Source organism: Mirounga leonina, unplaced genomic scaffold (genome assembly GCF_011800145.1).
Source record: "Mirounga leonina isolate KUSES-001 unplaced genomic scaffold, KU_Mleo_1.0 Mir_94, whole genome shotgun sequence".
NCBI classification, from domain to species: Eukaryota; Metazoa; Chordata; class Mammalia; order Carnivora; family Phocidae; genus Mirounga; species Mirounga leonina.
Genome location: NW_023270855.1, coordinates 16,375,789 through 16,401,666, shown reverse-complemented (window position 1 = coordinate 16,401,666; position 25,878 = coordinate 16,375,789). Strand labels below are relative to the sequence as shown.

At 36.7% G+C, this 25,878-nt stretch overlaps 1 protein-coding gene across 1 annotated transcript in view; it reads left to right on the top strand.

Annotated features, from left to right (window-relative positions):
• The window catches only part of CNTN6 (contactin 6), a 586,479-nt gene that overhangs the window by 465,764 nt on the left and 94,837 nt on the right, over positions 1–25,878 (top strand). Inside the window, 3 exon segments of the mRNA XM_034996895.1 lie at positions 5,369–5,464; positions 19,902–20,105; positions 22,341–22,443. Coding sequence (XP_034852786.1) covers positions 5,369–5,464; positions 19,902–20,105; positions 22,341–22,443 — 403 coding nt within the window.

The following is a 25,878-nucleotide window of genomic DNA, read 5'->3' as shown; positions in this document are numbered from 1 at the left end:
ATCTCTTCTCCCAAGCTGCTTTCAGGATTTTCTCTTCGTTTCTGAGACTTGTAAGTTTTACTATTAGATGTTGGCGTGTTGACCTATTTTTATTGATTTTGAGAGGGGTTCTCTGTGCTTCCTCGATTTTCATGCCTGTTTCTTTCCCCAAATTAGGGAAGTTCTCTGCTATAATTTGCTCCAATATACCTTCTGCCCCTCTCTCTCTTTCTTCCCTTCTGGGATCCCAATTATTCTAATGTTGTTTCATCTTATGGTATCGCTTATCTCTGGAATTCTGCCCTCGTGATCCAGTAGTTCTTTATCTCTCTTTTTCTCAGCTTCTTTATTTTCCGTCATTTGGTCTTCTATATCACTGATTCTCTCTTCTGTCTCATTTATCCTAGCAGTTAGCACCCCCATTTTTGATTGTACCTCATTAATAGCCTTTTTGATTTCGACTTGGTTAGATTTTAGTTCTTTTATTTCTCCAGAAAGTGTTTCTCTAATAACTTCCATATTTTTTTCAAGCCCAGCTAGTATCTTTAAAGTGATGATTCTGAACTCTAGATATGACATCATACTAATGTCCATATTGAGTAGGTCCCTGGTAGTCGGTACTACCTCTTGTTCTTTTTGTTGAGGTGATTTCTTCCATCTTGTCATTTTGTCCACAGGAGAATAGATTAATGAGAGAACAAAATGCTAACAGGGTAACAACGTCCCCATAAAATATACTCTAAACAAATCAGAAGAGACCTGAAGCAGGGGGAAAGAAAGGGAAAGAGAGAAAAAAGAAAAAGAAAAAGATAAAAACAGCCAAAAACAGAACAAAACAACAAAAAAAAGAGAATATGATCAAATATGATCAGGCTGGTACATAGATCAGTGCCACACAGTAGATTTTGGGTGTGTTTTGGTCTGTTAGAAGAAAGTGCCTCCCAAAATTTTAAAGAAAGAAAAACTTATATATGTACAAAAATAAGGGTTGATATGATGAAGGAATGGAATATGACTGTAAAGGTGAAAATTATAAAAAATTTTATAAAAGGAATTGATAAGAAGTTGTTTGAAAAAAGAAAGAAGAGGATTTAAAAAAAAAAAAAACAAGAAAAAAAAGAGAGAATGTGATCAGGCAGGAGAGTAGAAAAAAACCATACACTAGAGATTTAGGGTATATTTTGATCTGTTAGAAGAACCTATCTCAAAATTTTAAAGAGAGAACAACTTATATATATATGCCAAAAATATGGGTAACTACTCTGAAGGGATAGAATATGACTCTAAAAATGAAAAATAAAAATGTTTTTTAAAAAAGGGATTGATAAGATGTTGGTTGAAAAAGGGAAAAAGAAAAATTCAAAAAAAAAAAAGTTAAAAAAAATTAACTTTGAAAAGAACAAAGAATCATGGTAAAAAAGCCATGGATTCTCTGTGCATTGTTCCCCTAGTGCTTGAGTTCTGCCGTTCTCATTGATGCGTATACTTGGTCTTGGCCGGCTGTTCTTGCTGATCTTCTGAGGGAGGGGCCTGTTGCCGTGGTTCCCAAATGTCTTTGCCTGAGGCGGAATTGCCCCACTCTTGCCTTGTCCAGGCTAAGTAATCTGCTCAGGTTTGCTCTCGGGAGCTTTTGTTCCCTGCAAGCTTTCTGTTGGGCTTTGGAGGCCAAGAGTGAAAATGGCAACCTCCCAATCTCCACCCCGGAGGAGCTGAGTACTCAGGGCCCCGCTCCTCAGTGTGTCCCCAGAGAAAAGCAGTCAGTCACTCCCATCTCCCCAGTCTCCGGCCACACTCCGTGCTCACCCGGCCTGTGACCGAGCATTTCTATCTCTGGCACCCGACCCCGTGCAGAGTCTCGAAACCCAGCAGATCCCTGCGGTGCGCTTCTGCACCGCTCTTCCCGGGGGAGGAAGGGGAGTCTCCCCAGATCTGCCATTTGTTGGGTCCCTGCTGGAGGAGCAGTGGCCCAACTGTGCTGCTGATCACAGTCTATGGCAACCCCGAGCTGAGGGCGCCTCGGCTCCGTCTCTGCAGCCGGCTTCCCTGCTCCGATACCTGGGAGCTCTGCCACACTCAGGTACTCCTGGTCTTTCTGTGACCCCGAGGGTCCTGAGACCACACTGTCCCGGAGGGTTCCACCCCCCGCTTAGTCACCAGAGTGATGTCCCTCAGTGGAGCTGACTTCTAAAAGTTCCGATTTTGTGCTCTGTGGCTCTATCACTTGCCAGAAGCGGCCGACGCAGGCCCCTCCCCCGCCGTCTATCCTCCCGAATATCGCCTTGGATTCACTTCTCCGCACGTCCTACCTTCCAGAGAGTGGTCGCTTTTCTGTTCAGAGAGTTGTTGGTATTCTTTTCTTTGATCTCCTGTTGAGTTTGTAGGTGTTCAGAATGGTTTGATCCCTATCCAGCTGAATTCCTGAGACTAGACGAAATCCACGTCTCCTACTCCTCTGTCATCTTGCTCTGCCCCCCCAACCTCTTTCTTTACCTGGTTATTTACCTCAGTACAGCACCCCTGCCCTCCAGACTTTTCCCTGTTCTCAAAATCTCACCTCCCATTCATAACCAACTTTATAGAGTTTGCACACTAGTATCCCCATGTTCTTGTGTACTATCTACTATTCACCCCTCAATTCACTTTGACCTCTTCTCCATAATTCCACTTAAACTTCTCTTGTCAAGATTACATGTGACCTTCATGTTGCCTAATGCAATGACATTTTTCTGTCCACATCTTATTCCATGTCTTAGACCCTGCTTTCTTCCTTTTTCCCCTTCTTCTCTCTGTCCCACTCTCTCCTTCCCTCCTTCCCTTTCCTTTCTCCATAATCCTCTACTCTACTTCTAAATATTGGAGACTTTTAGAGTTTGATTCTAGATGACTGTCTATAAAATTGCTCATGCCAAAAATTTAAGAGTCATCTGATGGGGATTACATACATCCCTATGGTTTTAAATACTATATATATGCTGATAAATTCTATTCTTATAAATCTGGACATTGCCTCTCCTCTGAGTTCAGTGCTCATATGTTATATAGCATACATGATGTTGCCATTTAAATAACTCATGGATAAAGTCACACATAATATATACAAAATAGAAGTCTTCAATTTCTCTAAATCACACCAATAATTTATTGCATTTATACTCTAGTAAAGTTGTTAAAAATGAGCAAAAAAACACACAATTTATAATCTTTATAATATTTTTTTAAAGACAAAGAGAGGTATAGGTAAAGATTTAATAATCTCTACTTCCATATGTCCCATTTGCTCCCTCGAGACAACCAAGGTGAATATTAAAATATATATTCTATAATTTTCTCTATACCAGTTAAAAGAGATGCTCATATTTAGGTTTTTACTTTTTTCTTTCACAGTGGGATAATGTCATAGCAATATTTAGAACTTTTTTAACTTAATAGTATAATTCACTTTCCAAGAACTTTCCAAGTCAGTCCTTTATAATTAACATATTCTTTCTAATCACTGATGGCCTTCCATTCTGTGAATGTTGCAGATATTACTCAACTTCTGCACTGATTTATTATTCAGTTGTTTCCAGGTATTCCCTCTGTAATTTTAATATAATCCTAATGTAATATAATAGCCCCAAAAGTCGATTATTGTAGTTTTTCATTGACCCTTGCCCACTATGTGCCCATTAACAGTGCTTCCTTTCAATATTGTGACACTTCCCTGTCATTTTCTACATCTAGGTTTTGAAACCTGTTCTTCTTTCTACAAGAAATATTTTCTCTGCTGCATGTCACCATTGCATGGCTGTCTCTTTCTCATCCAACAGATCTGCATTCTGTTCTTTTCATTCACAAGATATATCAGTTGGGATAAAAGGTTAAATTGCTATAACACAGAGACCCCAAAATAAATGTCTAAAACAAGATAAGAGTTGACTTGTCTCTACTATAATGACCCAGGGTAGATGTTCCAGATCATCTGTGGTTATATTCCATGCAGTCAGTCAAGTACCCAGGTTAATGGTGGCTCTTTCATCTTCAACAAGGTCTTTCATGTCATTGGCAATCTAGGTGCTGGGGGAGACCATAAAACTGTGGAGATTTCCTTTCACACATTATATATGTAAGTTTCTCTGCTTGCCACATTAATTGCAAAGATGTCTGAGAAATGTATCCTCCAGTTAGAAAAGCATATTTGATACACAAATCTATTACTATGGAAGAAGGGAGAATACATTTTTGTAGACAATAGCAGTCTTCACCCCACAATAATTATCACAATTTGTAAATGTACATTGGTTTATTTGTTTTTTAATTTGTGTTCTAGTTTTCCTATTAGATAATAAGCACAATAAGGGCAAGGTACATGCCTGATTTATTTACCAATATGTCTTCTCTCCTTAATATACTTCCTGTAGGGGCACCTGGGTGGCTCAGTTGATTAAGCAACTGCCTTTGGCTCAGGTCATCATCCCAGGGTCCTGGGATCAAGCCCCGGGTAGCCTGCTTCTCCTTCTCCCTCTGCATGCTACTCTGCCTACTTGTGCTCTCTCTGTCAAATAAATAAAAAATCTTTAAAAAAATATATACTTCCTGTATTTTTAGTAGGGGTTCAATACAAATTTGTTAAAAGAGTAAACGAGTGTATAATGGGATTTTACAGATTAAAAAATTAAGGTTCAGAGAAATTTAACAATTACCCATTCCTGAAGGCTGAATGATGATTCCAGGAATTTGGAAAGATTTGTACTTCATGTTGATGGCTTAACGAGATAACTAGTTAGTTTTCTTCTAACAGTGAATTTCTATGAATCTCTGATGTTGTAGGAAATTACAACACTCCAAACAAGATCATGAAACTGCTTTGTGAAGTAGAATGAGAAAACTAGAAAATATACCTTCTTTCTCAATAGTTCTGTCACAGAACTCTTTCCCTCACACCATTCCATCCTAAATTCTCACGGACTCCATCTGCACATCAAATACCATTAATCTAAAATGCTAGAGGACTGCAACAAACTTGCTGCATACTTTTTGTTTTGTTTTGTTTTGTTTTGTTTAATCACAACTTCCCTGGGCAAGGAAAGTAAATATGTGCTGGGTTTTAAAGATTTCCTCCTGGGCTACAGGCTACCTGGGAGAATAAAAGCAAACAGATAATAAGTAATGTTAATAAATGTCTTCCTCACATACTCCATTTAATTATATGAAAAGAAAGAAGAAAAGAAAACCAAGATTTTTAGAGATAATAACCATTGTAGATAAATTGATCATCAACTAAATCTTCTGGTCAGTCAAGTATGAGTGTTCATTACTTGGAATAAAAATAAGTTCAAGATTCTACTTTAAAATGTTTTTTTTTTTTTACTGCAAGATAATTCTAAAGCTGTTTTGTTTGTTTTCCCAGATATCGAAGACTTTGAAACCAAAACAAGAAGCGCAGTGTCCGTCCGAGAAGGTCAAGGTGTGGTGCTTCTCTGTGGCCCACCACCACACTTTGGAGGTATGGTGGGGGGGGGTAATTTAGGTGATACCATTAATGTGGTCACTGGAGAAGTAAAGAAGGCACATTATGTCTTGAAGTCAATGGTAGCTCTTCATCAATTCAAAAGGACCTTGAAGGCTCTTCATGTTCATCCTACTGTATCTAAACAGTACTAATCTAAATCTTTTTTAAAAGAAATTTTTGTTCAAGCAGTCACTCAACAAACATGACCTTAAGGAGCTGCAACATGGCACCCATTGTGAGTGCCAGTGTACAAAGTGAAACTGACCACTGCTGCTGTCTGATGCTTTCACCCTGAATGACAAGAGACAATTTGTTTAATCTCTTTGGGCTCAGTTTCCTCTTCTGTAGAATAGAGACACTAACTGATATCTGCACTGTAGTGCTGTTGTGAATATTAAGTGAGCTAATGAATGTAACCTGATTAGTGTAATGGCTTGTATTTATTCAGAAAAGAAAGCTAAGATTATTTCATTATTACTGACCTCCATGGAAAAGCAAATTCCATTCCTCTTGGCAACCTCATTTTAACTATTGGAAGAGGAGAGCTACTCCATTAATTAGAAGTAAATTTTGGATGGCACAACATCAGAATATCTCTTAGCAAGGGTGAAATCATGCAATCAATGACAATCTCTAGTTTGTAAGAATCTGAATTGACTTGTGAATTAACCTGTTGCCAAGGACCTAAACCACCTATTGATTCTCACCCCTTTGGGGTTGCATTTTGTCAAATTCCAAATGATCTGGTAAAATTTGGTAGATTCTCAACCAAAGGTGAATCTGGAAGAGGCAGTATCAAAATATTCTTGGAGTCATTTCATTGGTACAGTTCAATATCACACTGATTGTATTACAGTTACCTTAATAATAATAGCAAGTTCTTTTTTTTTTTAAGATTTATTTATTTATTATTAGAGAGAGAGAGCATGAGAGGGGGGAAGGGCAGAGGGAGAAGCAGGCTCCCCGCCAAGCAGGGAGCCCGATGTGGGACTCGATCCCAGGACTCCAGGATCATGACCTGAGCCGAAGGCAGTCGCTTAACCAACTGAGCCACCCAGGCGCCCATAATAGCAAGTTCTTACACAGTAGAGATCTAAATACTTTGTATGTACTAACTTTTAAATTTCTCACAGCAGCTTCATGAGAGAGATACTATGATTATTGTTTTACAAATGAGAACAATAAGGTAGACAGAGGTTAAGTGACCAGTCCAAGATAACACAGCTGATATGCAGCGGAGCCAAGTTTCAAATCCAGGCATTCTGGCTCCTTAGAGCAGCCCTTTTATAGTTGATTTCCACTCTGCAATGGGAAAGTTTTGAAAGAAATATAACAAATAATTAAAAATAAAATGGAAGCAACTTATTCCTGTATTAATCTTTTAAAAACTTGAAAACACTTTTCCATTACTTTTAATTTTTACACAATCTCATGAAATGCTGATACAAAAAGAAAAGGAAAAAAAAAAAGAAAAGGAAACTGATTAGAAGTTAACAATATTTTATTCAGTAATATTAGAGTAGTATAGCATTATGCTCACTTGAAATATTAGGTGAGAGTTACACTGTTTTCAATGCTATCTGAGATAAAATAATATTATTCCAGAGCATTGAAAAAAATTGATGGTGCTTATTTTTAAACCATAGGGAAATTATTTTTTAGTACTATAACCTAAGATGACAAGATATACAAAGTCATGTCTGTTTGTGCTGTCAGTCTATGTCATTTTATGCTCTGACTTTGGTCAAAGAATCTTGACAGAATTGAAGATTATTTTCAACTTTGTTTACTCTAAATAAAGGTAGCAGAAATGTCAAATATTTGTAAATGAATGTCACATATTTTAAAAAGGCAGCCAATGGGGTGCCTGGGTGGCTCAGTATGTTTAGCATCCAACTCTTGGTTTCAGCTCAGGTCATGATCTCAGGGTCCTGAGATTCAGTCCCAAGTTGGGCTCTGTGCTCAGTGCAATCTGCTTGTTCCTCTCCCTCCCCCTCTTCTTCCCCCCCCCCTGCTTTCTCTCTCTTTAAAATAAATAAAATCTTTAGAAAAAATAATAAAAATAAAAAAGGCAGACAAGTAGAAAGAAGCTTTCCCTTGTTACCTACCACTGTTAAAATATATGTTGATTATGTAACCCTTGTAACAGTGTCTCTCTGCTTAATGCCATGAAATTAAGCCACAGATAGACGAACACTGCCTTCAGTTAAGATCTTTTTAACTGAATAACTAATGCCTATTGCATGCAAGTCATGACAAACTTGTCTAATACCAAATCTGATTATATCATATGTAATGTTTTAGCAGGATTCCAAGGGTATTAGTCAATATTGACTTCATCCAGGTATTAATGGAATTTTCATCCCCAGAGCTCTAGGGTATGCCATGGGCTTCCTCACCTCCACAAGGGCAAAAATACTGGAATATTGTTCTTCTGTTCCTTATAGTTCTCCCAGATCAAAACTGAGGGGAATATTGACAGATACCCTTTGATCCTATTATACAAATAGTCATCAATTAATTAGAAGGAGAAAGTATTAATAATAATAACAATGGCTACCAGTTATTGAATTGTTATCATGAGCAGGCCCTATAAGGGCTTTCCATTTATTTTCTCATTCCCAGTATTCCAATAATTAAGAAGAATAATTTTAAAATGAGGAAACCAAGACTCAGACAAACTAAGTAAATCAGCTTTCAGTTAGTAAATGAAGGCAAGATTCCAATGCAGGAATTTCTGACTTCAAAAAAAATGCCTTTGGATAGAAACCTCTGTAGTTAATGGTTAAACCTCAGATAGTTTCAACACTCTTACACCTCCTGGATTTGCTGAGAGTTCTAAGAGTGTCTTTAACTGTCTCATTTAAAACAAATCCTTATTATTCCTTTTCCTTTCTCACCTTCCTATGGTGAATTGTGCCAAGAAAGATTTCAAGAATGTAGAGAAATATACTGGTTGGATAACCTTCAAATTGTATTAGTGGACAGCGGGTTTAAATTGAGCCAACTTTACACATAGACATTTTTGTCTTTGAAATTTTTTCCTTGGTTTAGGATATATATACACATATATGTATATATGTATATGTATGTGTGTATATGTGTGTGTGTATGTATGTGTATCTATATATTTTTTTTTCTTTAGTATGTAACAATCTATCTAAAACTTCCTAGCTTCAAGCAACACCCATTTATTAGGACACAGTTCTGTCAGAACTTCTGTCAGAAACCAAAGGATGATTGTGGCTGGTCTCTCTACTCAGACTCTTACAAGGATAAAATCAAAGTCATGACCAGATGGCATTCTCTTTTGGAAAGTTTGAGGAAGAGTCCACTTCCAAGCTTACTCAAGTTGTTGGCTAAATTCGTTTCCTTGCTATTGTAGGATTAAGGTTCCCAATTCCTTGCTGGCCAGATGTCAAGGGCCACTCTCATTGTCTAGTGGATGCCCACATTTCTTACCATATGTCTTCCTCCATCTTCAAAGCCAGCAGCAAAGAATATCCCTCACATTAGTTCCTTTGGATAGTTCAAATCTCTCTAGCCAGGACAAGGGAGAAATTATATTAAACTTGATATTATCAGAACATTCTGAGTTCTTCCTATTTTCTCTTTAGTATCATAACAAAAAAATTGGAAAACATTTCTTAACCAGGCAGGCCTGCCTGTCAAATATATTTTAGTGTGTTTTACAAAACAAAAACCAAAAACCAAAAAACAAGAACTACGGATGGGAGAGTAAGAAAAATTATCAACTAGGCTGAATCCTATAAATTTACCCAGGAAAAAAACAATAGCTCTAGGAACAAAAGAAAAGAAAAAAGTGTGTAGATGGATTTCCCATATAAATGATTAGTGATAAGTCAGTGAAATAGAGTAATCAACATAAGCCAAACTGAACAGGTGCTGTTATATGGATATCCTTTTTTTTTTTTTTTTTTTTCTGAATAGACCAAAGAAGACCTGACTCCAGAATAGGCTTTCTAATGGATGTTTCGTACCCAATTTTTAAGGCAACCACAAATGTGCTATTCTTCTAGAAAGAGAGGATTTACAAATACAACTTATTCTAGAGGAAAGTATCCATAGTGAAAAAGAAAAGAAACCCAGGCAATAATGCCAGAACACAAAACTGGCACATTCTGCTTTATCTCTTAGAAATGTGATATTTGGACACAAAACAGGAACTATTCCCTATACTCTGAGGAAAGAAGTATATTCGTTTCCTTAATCCTACTTCTTAACTAGAGATAAACTCCATGAATGTGATTGACTCAATGCCAACAGAGCCAGATTAAGCCCTCGTTTCCATCTTCCTAAAAAATACAATTCTAAAATATTACAGAGAAATATAAGTTGTACTGAAAGCTTTGTTTGAAGAACACAGAGAGTCCTACAATGCACATCTGACTGAAACCCCATTTTCCCTATTAAACATCACTTTCCTTTCTCCCAAATGCTCTTAATGATAGTCTATGACTTCCCTCATCTCCACACAATCTCTAAAAATCTCTTCTATTGTCTATTATAGTTATTATCCTTAATTTGGATACCCATATCAGAAAAATACAAGTCTCCTAGTTAGCCTCTTGGTGCTTGGCAAAGGTAAAATTTGGTAGTCAGCTAAATAAAGACCTTTCCTTTCCTCCACTAGGTCTATGGGGGATTCTAAGGTCTCTTCTCTACATCCAGGTTTACGTGACAGGAAGGGCAATGCACTATTTATTTTACTTATTCATTTGGGGGAGGGTCACTGAGTCTAGAGGTGGACTTTGAACTGCCATGCCGAGAGGTCTTACTACCATGGCTTTTCACTCACCTCCAGGATGAGCTTTGGGTGAGAGCATTGGTCACTTGTAACAGAGATTCTGTGTTAAGTCATTTGCAACAGCACTGAAAGCAAAATTTCAGACTCTAAATTTTTCTAATGGACATGAAACCTTTGAAGCCAAAGCTGTAGGTTGGATATGAAAATAAGCTGTCAGTAGATCTTCATGGGTGCAGTGAGTTAGCTGAGCTTCACATGAGATTTTCTTTAAAAATGACAGAGTGAAGAAATGATACATGTTGTCTAAAATAATTAAGATCACCTTCACTGTGAGATAATAGTTTCACCATATCTAAAGTAAAGCAGATTCTTTCCCTTTATTGTCTCGATATAAAACTCTCAATCCTGGACTCATAAAAATCAGAGGTTTAAAATTTGTTTTAGAGGAAATATTCCATCGTCTTCAAAGATATAACTTTTAGGTTGGTAGAATAATTGAATTTATGCCAGTAGTTTGGAGTATCTATGTCTGTGGTAGGAAGATAGCACTTTATTTGAGCCTAGCATTTGTATTTCCGTCAATAAAAATGTTGACAACTCAACATAAATGGAAAATCATTCCAGCAAAAACTCAAAATTGTGTTATAGAATAAAAAGGAAAATAACACTAAGGAAAAAGTGCTCAATTTTCATAGCCCTTCTTCCCAATTAGTTGTTTTGTTTTGTTTTTTCCTTCTGTTTCTAGAGTAAATGACAGTGGTGTTTTCTTTTTGTTTTTGTTTTCTTGTTGGTTTTTTTTTTTTTTTTTTGACAGTGGTGTTTTCTTAGTGAGTAGGTCAAATCAGCTGTGACAGTATTACTCTGGGGTTGCTTGAATATGTAAAAGGCAGATACGCAGAACAGCTGCCTGTTGGTATAATAGTGACAGCCATCATTATTGAACTTGTACTATATACTTACTCAACAAATATTTATTGTGTGCATACTAAGTGCCACTAATTTTAGTGAATTTTAGGGATATAATGGAGAGCAATGTGACAAAGTCTTTATCTTCATGAATCTTATAATAAATATAAAAATGTGACAGATGGTAATAAAAGCTAGGGAGAAAACTAAATGGGGTAGGGAGTGGTGGGTGTTGCTGTTGTATATTCTGAGGCCAAAGAAGGCTTTGTTGGCATTTGAGAGGAGAACTAAAGGAATGAGAGAGTGAGACATTGAGAAAAGGCAGTTTGGACAGAGGGAACAACATGTGCAAAGGACTTAGAGTAGAGCTGTGTCTGGCACATTAGAAGAATAGAAATGAAACCAGTATGGATAAAGAAAAGTGAGCAAACAGGAGCATAGATGAGATTGTAAACACTATCTTAAAGATATTACAGAGCCTTTAAATTTTACTGTGAGTTAGATTAGAATGCATTATGTGGTATTGAGCAAAAGACTGACATGCCTTCTCTGATTTCCAGTTTAAAAAGTTTATTCCAAGGAATAGACCATAAAGGGGCAATAATATAAGGAGTTAAAGGTGATTACAATGACTCAGGTGAGAAGTAATGGTGGCCTGAAGCAGGATGATAGCAGCAGACAGGTGAACAAGTATATATTTAGATGGAATAGCTGAAATAATTTCCTGAAAGATTGGATGTAGATTGTAAAGAGAAATAGAGGAGTAGTTTTTAGGCTGAGCAATTTCAAGAATGGAGTGCCATTTATTGGGATGATACCAATAAAAGGAGAACAGGTTTTGGAATGGGGGAAATCAGGAATTTGTTTTGGGGACATTTTAACGTTCAGATGTCTGTTAGAACAATGAAAATTTTGACTAGGCAGCTGGATTTACCTATCTAGGGGGGAAGTTGGTTTGGAGAACTAAATTTGGTAGTTAACATTGTTAAAAAAACAAAATTTAACAGTAAATTTAAAGATCTAATTAGCTTTATTCGATGATTTATGAATTGGGCAGCATATCATCTTACAAATGGAAAAGAACCCATGGGATACCTGGGTGGCTCAGTCAGTTAAGTGTCTGCCTTCAGCTCAGGTCATGATCCTGGGGTGCTGGGACTGAGCCCTGCATCGGCTCCTTGCTCAGCGAGGAGCCTGCTTCTCCCTCTGCCTGCCACCCTCCCTGCTTGTGCGTGTTCTCTTTCTCTGACAAACAAATAAATAAAATCTTTAAAAAAAATGGAAAGGAACCCTGAAGAACTCTACAGAATGAAAGACTTTTATAGGCAGAAAGAGGCAGGACAAGGAAGTTGTTCCATCAAAGAGTAGATTGTTTCAGGCAAGGTCACCTTCCTCTGGAGGATAGGTAGGGTCTATCAGGTGGGTTACCTCACTAGTGCTGACCAGGTAATTCCAGATTGACTGGTTAAGGGTCATGAAGGGTAATGTTTCTGGGAGAGGCCGAAAGTAGAATTAGATTAGGTATTAAGTTTTGGTTGGCTGACGTGGGACTTAGCACAAGTGACTCCACTTGGGGACTCTTGTCTCTCTCTCTCTCTCTCTCTTTTAACACTACATGATTGGATAAGATAACAAATGCCTCCTATATCCTGGACACTCAGCTCAGCATTTTGTGTGCCTCAACTCATGTAACACTTTCAAAGAAAATTTCTCCATTCTATAAATTGAGTAATTGTGTTAAAGAAGTTAGTGTTAACTTGACCAAGAAGACATATTTTGAGTTTAAACCCTACTGCATTTATTCTGCTGCCTAATCTGGTCTGGCATAATCTGGCCCACAACATAAAATATTTGCTAAATGAAGTATAAATGGAAATAGCAAGTGTATCTGTTTTGAAGAATATGTAGAGAGTTAAATCCTAGAGAGGTAAATTGATTTGCCTAATATTAGTGGACCGTGTTAGAGCCAGAAAGATCATGTAGCTAACCAGAGTCCCAGCGTTCATTTTCTAGGCCCTGTGCTCCACATTTCCTCTGTCTACTTTCAGAATCTTATTCATTCCCAGTAAGAATGTTTTCCCTTAAAAAAAAAAAAAAAAAAAAAAGAATGTTTTCCCTTGCTTTCCAGCACATCAAACAGAACTCTTATGTTATAGTCTGTTTCCATTTGTACAGCCCAGGGTTTCTCAACATCAGCACTATTGAGAATTTAGGGTGAGATAATTATTTGTTATGGAGTTTGTCCTGTGCATTGTGAAGATGTTTAACAACATCCCTGGCCTGTGCCCATTTAATGCAATAGCACCTCCTCTCCCAATAGCGAGAAGGAAAACAACTCCATACATTGCCAAATATCCCCTCTCAGGCAAAGTCACCCTTGGTTGAGAACCACTGGAATGACCCATCTCTTACATTCTCTGTATTTAGTTCACCCACAGATGATGGGAATTGAGAAGAAAAAAGGAAGTCTAGTCCTTCTGTATTTGCCTCCCATGACTTACCCAGTCTTCCTTAAAATTGGAGGTTTCTTGGAAATTCATTCAGAAGCCGGCTGTGTTTTCATTCCTTTTCCAGATAGGATGTGCCAGCCCTAGAGTTCTTTGGAAGTCAGAAATAACGGAAACTCAGAGGGCCTTTACTTAGTGGTTGTTTGTAGGCCACAAAAGCAGTTATCGCCATGATTCTGAACAGGAGAAGTGTAAATCAAAAGGGATCTAATAAAATTTAGGTGGTTAAGCAGTAATTGTGGACCAAATGGGAACTCAAATCGGAGTGGTTGTAAAGGTGTCAGGGCAGTGTTCTGGGTTATATCATAAACTTGCTCAATACCAATATCAATGACTTCAACCCAGAAAAGGAATTATTTTTCTTGGATTAGGTCTTTGCCACTGAGCTAGCATAACCATGATTTACCACCCAACAGGCAGTCACATTTAACCCTAGAGCTCTGCACAAAGTTTGCAGTAAAGTACACTCATTCCAGAATATTCCAAAGGGGAGATTTATCCACTAAATCTGAGCACTATGCTTTGAATTCTTTATTCTTCTCATTTATTTTCTACTTCTAGAAACATGCTAACAATTTTGAAGTCTGTTTTACAGAGCCAATAGAAGTTCTCAATGGCAGTGTTTATCACTATTGGTCTCTTTCACATGGGATACTTCCCCCTAATAAAAATTACATCCCATATAATGGGTACGGTTGCATATATCTCTTGTGTTTGTACTTTAAATATTACAGTGCAAGATATAAGGCTGTAAAAGATGTCAAAACATAATCATGCTCTGGGGAAAATAGGATTTGTTGTATGCTTGAGAGAGCAGCAGATAGAGTCTTCGGTTGCTTACTGCAGATCTGCCATTTCTAATAATATTAAAATTGCAGAGGATGGTGTCAATGTGCATTGCAGGCAATGCTTCAGGAAGGACCAATTATCATTCAGTTCTAATGTTACTGCTGAATCATCATAGGGAAAATGCATCACAATCATTAATAACAGATAAAGGTCATAGATGGTGGAGAAAATATTTTAAAAATCCAATGGTTTCAAAGTAAGTGGCTCATGAATTATACATTTAATTAAGAAAAGCCAAATGGGAAGAATTTTAAACTTCCAATTTGTGAGGTAGTTTTTTTTTTCTTTCCCCATTAAAAATATACAAATTAAGCATGATAGCGGCTGATGATGGAACAAAATAGATAAAAGCCCCCACTACAGCCTATTTGGATGAATGGGAATAGGGAGCCCATGGGGAGAAGGGAGAAGGGCAGGATGAAAAATACAGTGACAGGAAGGGCTTGCAGGTTAGCATCTTCACCAATTCAGAGAGGAGAGCAAGGGGCTACCTTGATTCTAGTCACAGAGCTGCTGCCATCTTCTCCTCTGCTTACTCACCTATAAAATGAGAAGATTGGGCTGGAAGATCTTTAGGTCCCTTCCATCCCAGACATGCCATGCATCTATGAACTGAGGAACATCCTTTTCTCTAGGCTCCCACATACCACCCAAAGAGAAATGTACAAGATGGTCACCATTTTATCAAACTCTGAGCCATTTCCCTTCCTGGTATGATTATACAGGGGAGATTGAGAATTACCATTATATTAGTGATTTTCAAAGTAGTGTTCTGGGACCCATCAGTATCAGCAGTTCCTGAGAATTTGTTAGTGATGTAAATTCTCTGGCTCCTCCCCAGACCTACTGAAAGAGAAACTGGGAGGGTAGAACCTAGCACTGTGTTTTCCCAAGTCCTCTAAGTGATTGTTATGCACACTAAAGTTTCAAAATCACTCCTCTAGTGAGGCCATTCTGGAGAAAAGAATTATTTCTTAATGGTTTAGCAAATGCATTTCTGTTCCCTGCTAACAGTGGCTATAAACACGTTTAAGTAATTGAAATGACAGATTGACTTTTTATTCTGTAAGATTCTGAGGAAATTGAACACAGGACAGACAGTGTTGATGGGGGGAGGGGATGAGTGGTGAGGAACTTTTGTCCTAGTTCTGAGTGGGCTTTGATATGCAGAGTTTGCAGGTTTGGAAGGAAGTCTGAGAGTAAGGAAGAATGCTCCAAGGGGATCATATTGACATAATGACATGACAAGAAGAGGATCAGTTGTAGATACATAGAAAAGAAGAAAAGTGGTATTAGGGAAAGAGCAAAGGATTGGCATCTGAAGGATCTAGGTTCAAGTACTCCTCCTTCTACACACAATGTGATTTTGGAAAATTACTTTTATATTCCCAGCTCTAGTAGCTTCTCATGTTTAATGGGCATATTAAATCAACAGCCAATTAGTGTCACAAAACAAAATTTTAGAATGATGAAACAGGTACGAAATAAAAGTACTCATTTTTTTTATTATTCTTTATGTAATCTTCCTTATTTCTGGACCATTTTCTTCTGGCAGCTTCTAAATGTTCCACTATTAAAGAAGGAATAGATCAGAGAAAGTTTTAGCAACTAAGGTAAAAATGAATTCACCAAGGGAGAAATGGAAATTGCAGTCTCAGTTCTCAAGATTATAGGGTAAAGAATTCAAAGATTTCTTGGGCATTAGTGACAACCTGTAATTTCTGTTAAGTGAGAAGGGTTAACCTTGGATTTCAGAGAGTTAGAGCTTATTCCGCTCCCCAAATCAGCACTGAATAAAGATCCCTAAACTGAGACATGGCCCTGGGAATTTGCTCAAGATTGTCTTTATTTCACAAAAGTTTCAAAAGATGAGGAGTCACTGACAACAAGGGAATCTGAACTACATTTTTTCCACTTTATATTGAAGAAAAATTTACTATCTAGATACCTCTCACTTTCAAACAAAAATCCTTTGAGCAACTCTTTGGTGGAGACAGAGTAACAGGCTTAGAAGTGAGGCAGCAAAGGACTTCAGTAAAGAAACTTAGAAGCAAGATACCACATGAAATGATAAAAGACTCCAGTAGGGACTTGCAAAAGCAATGAAGTTTCAATACCCTGGCACAGGATGAGAATGTCAAAGCATATTTTCAAAACTAAAATATGAGTTGCATTTATGCATACTTGATCTAAAAGCATTAGACTGTTAAGGAGATCAAAGGAATGTTGAGGGTGGAGTAGACAACCCATAGAAACATAGGTTTAACTTCCCATTCATTGAAAAAATAAATATTTTTGCAACGTTTCAAACATAGCTTATCCATTCTCTGTTTGGCCATCTCTAATGATAGAGAGCTCATTACCTCACAAATCACTTGCTGTTATAGCTCTGAAGTTTAGATTGGTCTTCATTATATTAAGGACCTTGTGTAACCCCCAAGAGCTAAAGTCCTATTTTTGCCTCCTGGGCATCAACAGAAAGGGCTTTATTTAACCCTTTATGTACATGACAGCAATTCAAATCTATGAAGACTGCTCAATTATTCTTCCCCACCCTGACCCCAGGTAAAAATTTAAGTTCTTATCATTTTCTTTTGTAATTTAACTTATGGCCTTTGCTATGCTTGTTATCTGTCTCTTGATATACTTGAGAATTTTAATTCCCCTTTCAGTAAGGGGTGCTCTGAACATAATATTCCAGTTCAACCACATGAGCCGTTCATAGGGTGTTGAAAATACAGATTCCATGATACTTCACTCAGATACAAGGAAACCAAATTGCTAGGAATAGGATTAGCTCTCTGTATTTTAACAAGCTTACTTAGCGATTATAATAAATAAAACATAATACTCAAGTCTGAACAGTTCAGAGTAAGAATGAAAACTATTATTCGTCCTACTGTTTTACAAGTTGTAATTCATTCTAGTGTTTAGTTTTCCTGACACTATTTCATCCTGTTTTTTTCCCATTTACACAAATATTACATAGTAATTAAAAATTATAATATGACAGAAACATTATGTAGAGAGTAAAAGTCTTTTGTATTTCTTCCCTTCACCCTAAGAAAACCTCTATATACATTCCTAGGTTACTAAATTAAATAATTTGTATAAAGAAACACAGATGCATACACACACACATACATATGCACACATATACACAATGTTAAATGTCTTGATTTACAACATGATTTTCACATAACCATACATTTGGGATTATTTTTCTACCTGAACACTAGTTTTATAGATTTAATGCCACTTTGTACATTTTCACATTCTACAACATTTTTGCTGATTGTTCTCTAACATATCATCTTCTCATGTTTTCTTTTTTTTTTTTTTTAAGATTTTATTTATTTGACAGAGAGAGACACAGCGAGAGAGGGAACACAAGCAGGGGGAGTGGGAGAGGGAGAAGCATGCTTCCCGCCGAGCAGGGAGCCCGATGCGGGGCTCGATCCCCAGGACCTGAGCCGAAGGCAGACGCTTAACGACTGAGCCACCCAGGCGCCCCGTCATGTTTTCTTCTTTCCTGAGAATTATATCAGAGTTCTGTCAGTATAGATGAATTCATTTTTACTAAAATAACTTACGAATTGTTAGAATGCAATACTTAAGCTCCTCCCCCCTTCCTATTAATGGTCGGTTGTATACTCACTCTTCCCCTCCCTCCCTTCCCCCCTTCCTTCCTTCCTTCTTTCCTTCCTTCCTTCCTTCCTTCCTTCCTTCCTTCCTTCCTTCCTTCCTTCCTTCCTTCCTTCCTTCCTTTTGTGCTTTCTAAAATCTGTTCCCTAAGTGTACTGTTAGTGCTTTATTTTTTTCCTTGTGAAAGAGATGATAAAGATGGCAACATTCCCACACTCCCACTTCCTCATAAGTTTTTCTATATAGATCAAATTTAAGGTCAGACTAGCTATTGATCTGTATTGCCTCCTCATCTTAGAGAATTTAAATTCTGTAAAGTTAGTGAAAAATGCTTCAGATAGTCTGCTTCCACCTGGGGTAGATTGCTAGAACTTATCAGAAATAATTAATCATCTTTGGCTCTACCATATCTTGCTTCTGCACCTGTTTTTAATATAAGTGCAGATGACAAATATGACCCACAGCCTCTGCCTTAACAAGAGGCCCCTAGTTGCTTCAACTCTTGTTCTATGAGCTGTGATTTCCTATTATGTGATTTCTAAGTTCATCTGCAGGTGAAGATGTTTTCAAACTGTGTATTTCCCTTCTTCACCCCTAGCACCTGAGCATTTCACTTATTTTGGTGTCCCATTAGAACCAGTTATATTCTTCTATTTCCCTAGACGTAAGTTCAGTTCTACCTAGTTTCCATGATACATACAATTTCTTCGTCTTCAGATAGTACCACACTTAAAAACCTTAATCCACAGGAATATTTTTCTTTGTTCAAAGATTTCTGGCTAAAATTTTTTAAAATTGACATGTTATTTGTGCAAAGATATGGAACAACTATAACTCATATATTTCTGCTGGAGAGGTCAACTGGTACAACAACTTTGGAAAGTTTTTTGTAGTTTCTTATAAAGTTAAACATACATCTGTCTACCTTATTTCTCACTCCTAGGGCCTTATTCAAGAGAAATGAGAATGTCGACAGACAGTCATTTCAACCTAATACATAATGGTCCCAACCTGGAAACTATCAAAATGCTCATCAACAAGAAAGTGGCTGAACAAATTGTGGTATATTTATAAAACGCAATATTACTCAGCAATAGAAAGCAAAGAATTCTGATAGTTGGGGCAGCTGGGTGGCTCAGTGGGTTAAGCATCTGCCTTCGGCTCAGGTCATGATCCCAGGGTCCAGGAATTGAGCCCCACATTGGGCTCCTTGCTCATGGGGAGCCTGCTTCTCCCTCTACCCCTCCCCACTGCTCACGCTCCCTCTCTCTCTCTCAAATAAATAAATAAAATCTTAAAAAAAAGAAGTACCGATAGTCACACAACATAGGTGAACATTAAAAAAAAACATGTTAAAAGAATCAGACATAAAACAGTTTAGTGCAGGCATCCTTTGGACTGCATATAGAGAGACTTTTAATGTGAGCATTACTGGAGAAATTCAGTGTGCATTTTAAGCCCATAATATTTTATATATGTTACAGCTGTTCTTAATACATTCATCCACTTATTCTCTTGGCATGCCATCATTGCATCCGTAAATGCACAAAGCCACTGATGGGCAGGATGACTATAGAATATATCATCCAAATTTGAATATATATGAATATAAGGGAATATTACAATTATACCAGGACAGCAGGCATCAACTGGACAAACAGAGGCACAATTTTATTCTAATTATGGAGAAGAGGGCACAAAACTTTCAGATAAGAATGAATACAGTAAGGATAATGCTTATTTTTTTGTTTTCCAGATTTATCTTATGCATGGACCTTCAATGATAACCCCTTATATGTTCAAGAGGACAACAGGCGGTTTGTATCCCAAGAGACAGGAAACTTGTACATTGCCAAAGTGGAACCATCAGATGTGGGCAACTACACTTGCTTCATAACAAACAAGGAAGCCCAGAGAAGTGTACAAGGACCACCTACTCCATTAGTGCAGCGCCCTGACGGTAAGATGATGAGCTATCTTGGGAATATACTTTGTCCGTCGCTTTTGAAGCCTGGGGACATCTGTTGAGCTTTCAGTTTCCCTCTGGTTCAGAGGAGCCACATCATCAATGAGTTGAGGTTCAATTTACAAATATGATGAAAATCAGATAGCATAAAAAATAAAATAGAAAATTCCGTAACTCACTCACATGGTACAGCTTATATGATTCTGGGTATATCATGCCATTTCTTCACTGGCATTGGAACAGATCCTTTCGTTGCTTAAGGAACATTTTATATAAAAAAAGTTTGGGGGAGTAGGCGTGTGTGTGTGCACGTGTGGGTGCTGCCAAACTTATTAAGTGAATAATATTGTTTTCAGTGAGCATATGATGCAGCTTCTCTTTAATGCCTCTTTCTTTTCCATATTTGTCTTTTTTGTTCACCTTTATTTACCTGGCTGGCAAAATGGGAAAAAAATTCACATCCGAGGAAAGCAAAGCAAGCAAACATTAATTATAAGCATTCCAAAGAGGAATGAAACACAAGATTCATACTAATTATATTCCTCCGAGGCACATAATTCAAATTGGTCTCTGATGAGTTTTGTAGCTTAGTCAGGACCTAGCTGGCACAAGATTTAGAGAACTAGAAAACCTAGGGAAGTCATCGAAGTAGAATAATCCTCTAGTCGACTCTTTAATTAAATATTCACAGTGGTAAATGTAAAGATAGAAAACCTGTTGATGCATTTTATGATCAGATCTGGACTTGAAATATAGTACCTTACAGAGTTTTTCTCCTCTCTGAGGGGTTTAAGAGCAAGAAAATAATGCTAATGATGGCTAACAGAATTATGGAATTAGCTCCATACAGGGAGTTCTTATGACAGAGCTTTTATAATCACTAACCACCCAAATATATTTGCATAGACTTAATTCAGAATTCAGCAACCACTAGATTTATTCATAAGTCCAATTTCTCCCCTTCAGTGAGTATACTGTTCATGACAGAAAGAGCTCATAAGCCAATAATATGCATAGAAATTCTACCATAATTTTTCTTTTTTCTGGTCTACTTTTAGTTCCTTCTTCTCCCCTTCTTAATTCCTTCATTCTTTTATCCCTTCTATTCCCTTCAGTGCATACGTGCTAAAAACAGATCAGAAGAATTATACTATATTAATGTTAATAGTATTGATATAAGAAATATCAAACCTCTTCTAAAAGTAGTCACTCAAGAAAAATCAGATGTCAAGAAAATAGAACATAGAAAATTTAACCAATTTAGTTTGCTGAACTAGTACTCTCTATCACCTCAACCATAGCTTCTTTGAATGTTTGGAATGATCAAGGTCTTAAAAATGAAGTATTTTTATTTGATATATATTTTGTACATTTCAGCTTCTGTGCAGTTGTACTGGCCACCAATAAATCATTTACCTTTGGAACATATTACTCTGGTATTTGGTACATAAGTTAAAAAAAAATAAAAATTTTTGAGGAATCTTGATTGGCCACTGATTAAATTAATTAAGTTAATGAGGATAGACTAGAAATATATTTCTGTTACACCTCTGGTAGATAGCATATTTACATACATTACAGTACTGTCCTATCCTAATCTTAGCCCATATCCACAATTCCTTATTGAAAAATTTAAAACTATAAAAACAAAAATTTTTTATAAGTTAACAGCAAACTCACTTAACAGTAAATCCTTAGTGAACTGACATGAGAATATTTATGTCTTTATCCCAATTATTATTACTTTATAGGTTTTGTTGCAGAAAAACTATTATTTTGTATAAAGAGAACTCCTACAGTGTTAACTGAAAATTTCCTTATTCCTGAACAGATCTGGCCCCAAGAGTTCCGTGAAGGGGTGATAGATCTGGATATCTCTAGGGAAGAAACATTCTTGATAATTCAGAAATATTTTAGAATTGAGGTGCATTCATTTCTTAATTGGAAGACAAATTCTTTGTAAGATTCTAACATGGAATATAGGGAAATTTGGGTTGCCTCTATTCTGATACTTTGATATATCTTAGATATTTCTTTTTAAGCAAGAAGGGAATGAACTAATTCCTTAAGTAGCATCATGTAGTTTCTTTGCCCTCTATCACTCTTTAAAGTATATGAAAATGTTTTTGATTGAAGGACAAAATAATCAGATTTTGGTTAATGAAGCATTTACTTCACAGAAAACCTCTATTCTCCAGAAATGCTGCTAGCTCTTTTGATATTTAACAGGTGTGATGGGGGAATATGAACCAAAGATTGAAGTGCGTTTTCCTGAAACTATACAAGCTGCAAAGGATTCATCTGTAAAACTGGAATGCTTTGCCCTTGGAAAGTAAGGTTTTTTGTTTTGTTTTGTTTTGTTTCTGGTTGTTTAATTTTTTTAAACCTTTTTGTTATTCAAACATTGCTCTAAGGTAAATTACCAAATAGATTTCAAATGCTGGGCAAAAGTGGAACTTTCTGATTGGAATTTTAAACAAACATGCCTAATACTCTGAAAATGATTGGGACTGCAATTCTCCCCTAAATGTGCTGATATTTCCTGTAGTTTGAGCATAATGAGTCCCATTTGGGCAGCATCTTGCAGAGGAATATGTGTACTTGTATAAGATGGTGAACAAGTCACTAAATCTGCAACATATCCTTCACTCCATCTTATCCTACATCCAGAAATATATTGCCTGGAGTGTCTTCTTGCTTAATTAATCAGCAATTCTTATAAATGAAAAAAACCTGCACTGCAGGTTTCCAAAATAAGACTAAATAAGGCCATTGTTCATAGTGGGTCATTAGAATTGAGCAAAACCTGCCCTGGAAGTGGAGGCACTTTGTTCTACTCAGATAAGTGTTTATCAGCCAACAGGTTTGGAATGCTTTTAAGTGGGCCAAATATTTGCATTTTTGCATAGAATATCCAGACATCTCTTTGCCTTTTGGTGATATTCAGACTTCATTTTTATGCCTCTAAATACTAGTACCCAAGTAACAAAGGGATAGATAGACTAGATCTGCTGTTTTTAAACAGTATGCAAATGAATTACCTGGGGACATGGTTAAATTGGGATTCTGTAGGTGTGTGGTGAGGCTTGATTTCTCCATTTCTAACATGCCTCCAGGTAATGATGATTCTTATTTTCTATAAAACATATTTTGAATAGTAAGAGACTTGACCCTATCAAATTTGAGGGTTTACCTCTAAATACAGTCTCTTCCCAAAGTGGTCATCACATTTAGAAAAAGTAATTTATGTTCCAAAACATCAAAAACATTTTTAAAAGTTTCCATTTTGTTATTAAGTAAATATGAAGGGGAAGAGCTTGGTTCTTGTCTCAAGTAGTCGAAGAATGAATCTCACAAAGGAGCATGAGTAAAGCGAGAGTTTTATTAAGCAAGGATACATAAAAAAAAAAAAAGAAAAAGCTCTCAGGAGTGTGTGTGTGGGGGGGGTCCCAACAGGGTTGCCACTGAGGGCTTTTAGGGTTGGTCTCATATTGAAAGCTAACCAGGGAACTTAAATCTTTTTAATTTCTCTACTGACAGCACCTTTGTGTAAGCAGGACTAGCTGTAGCATCTTTAATGGCTTACTTCTTTTCAGGGCCTATTTATTTTTTGTTGGTCACAGGTGACTGTCATAAAAAAGGCCCTTTCTCCCTTCCCCACCCCCCATGAGGGCAGGGTGGTAGGGTGTGTTCCCTTTTCTCTGGTTCCTTACACCTCCACATTTTGGGGATTTCTGTGAACCTGATCATGTAGCCCCCTACTTATCTCTCCCTACCTAGCCCCGCCTGTCCCTTTCTCAAATATACTGAGCAATCCAAATAATGCTGGTTACTAAATCTCTTTTAAGTTTCTTTCTATATATGAAATTTTGTAGATCTTTAAATTAAATTCTCGAGTTATTCATTTTTCAGGTATTTAAGAGACCATATTTTATTTGTATACAGTATTGGTTCCGTAGTATTTGTCCAATAAATAATTACTGACTGATTAAATCATGCTTAAGAAAGTGACAAATGGGGACTTTCTGTCACAGCCTTTTAAGATATGATGAACTTTCACTATTTTCAAGCTTTCTCCGAAATTAAAGTTTATAAAAAAACATAAAATGTCAGCAAAATACTTTGAGAATTAGACAATTTGCTTAAAAAGACCAATGAAAGATAACATCTGAAAAGAATATTTATAGATGATTCTATCATATTTGGCATCAGGAAATATGGATTCCTGTAATTGAAAAAATACTCTTACATAATAAATAACTGAAAATTATTGAGCCTTGTTCTCAAGAATCTCACATAAATAAATTTCATTTGTTAAACATTTATAAGTAAGAGGTTAGATTTTACATATATATATTCTATCTACGTATAATCCTTATAATTATTCAGGGTATATCATATTTTCATTATATATGAGAATAGTGAGGCTCAGACTGAATAAGTAACCTGTTCAATTTCAATTCAAAACTAGTCTCACCTGATTTTAAGTTCTGAACTTAGAAACTTTTAAATAAATGATTAAGCTAACTGCTCGTGAAACCAGTGAAGACAGATTCAATTCACAATAGTCTCAAGAGTTGTCTAATAGCAAACATGCTTCTTAACCTCTATGAATTTCTGTATACTCATCCAACAGGAGTTATAATGATACCTGCCTTTTATGTTTATTTTGAAGTATGGAGTGGTTAATACATGTAAAAAACACTTAGCACTGAGCGTGGCATTTAGGCAATGAACGTTGAATTATTCTGAACCCAAAATGCAAATTCTATTTATCTTTTTGTCTAACCAGTGTTTGAGTTAGTGGGGATGATGGAACTGGAAATAGGTATCTCAGAGGGTCTACAAATTCTCATCTCTACAGTTCATTCCTTTTCTCTCTGTCTCCTACTGATGGCAGTATAAGAGAGAGCAACAAAGAGGGTCAGTTCTGGAGTAGAAAAGAGGAGGGGACAAGGAGAAAACTTGGTTGATTGTTATAGGCTTTGAATTGCTCACATATCAGATTTCCTAATTTTATTTACATTTATGTTTTATTTCTTAAAAATTCAAACCTACAGAAATGTTGAAAGAGAAATACCTGGACAATTATGTCAATTATATATGTCCTTCATCTGAACCAACTAAGTATAAGTCTTTGCCACATTCCCTTCTCTCTCTTTGTCCTTCGCTCACTCTCTCTGTCTCCCTGTCTCTGTCTTCTCCTCTCACCACACACACCCATACCCATACCCACACACATGCCGTGCATTAAAACAGTGGGTGATAAGTTATAACTTGGCCTGCATTTTTGAGAGGGATATGCCACTCAAAATACTGCTAAAGATCCACACTCCATTTTCAGTTCAGCTTGCTATGAGATGGAGGAGTGGAGGAAAGGAAAAAGGTAGAGTCAGGAAATGTTGACCATCCCACTTAGAGTTCACCATTTGACTTCACTCTTGATGGGTACATGCTGTAAGAATTCATTGAAAGTAAATGGAAGGAGAGGATTGATAATCCAAACAGGGGAACCAAAAAGCCTTAGAATATATGAGGAAAATTGTTGAAAATTCTCACATGGAATGATTTAAAAATAAATGAAATCATCTCTTTTAGATGGAAACAATCAACACATTAAAACCTGACAACTGGTAAAACTGCATATGGTAAAATTTATTATTTTAAAAACATGTGGGAGTACCTAAGCTTCTGAAATAATTTGTACTAGCAATATTTGACTCAGGAAAATTTGAGTTGGAAAAATAATAGTTAAAAAAAAAAAAAC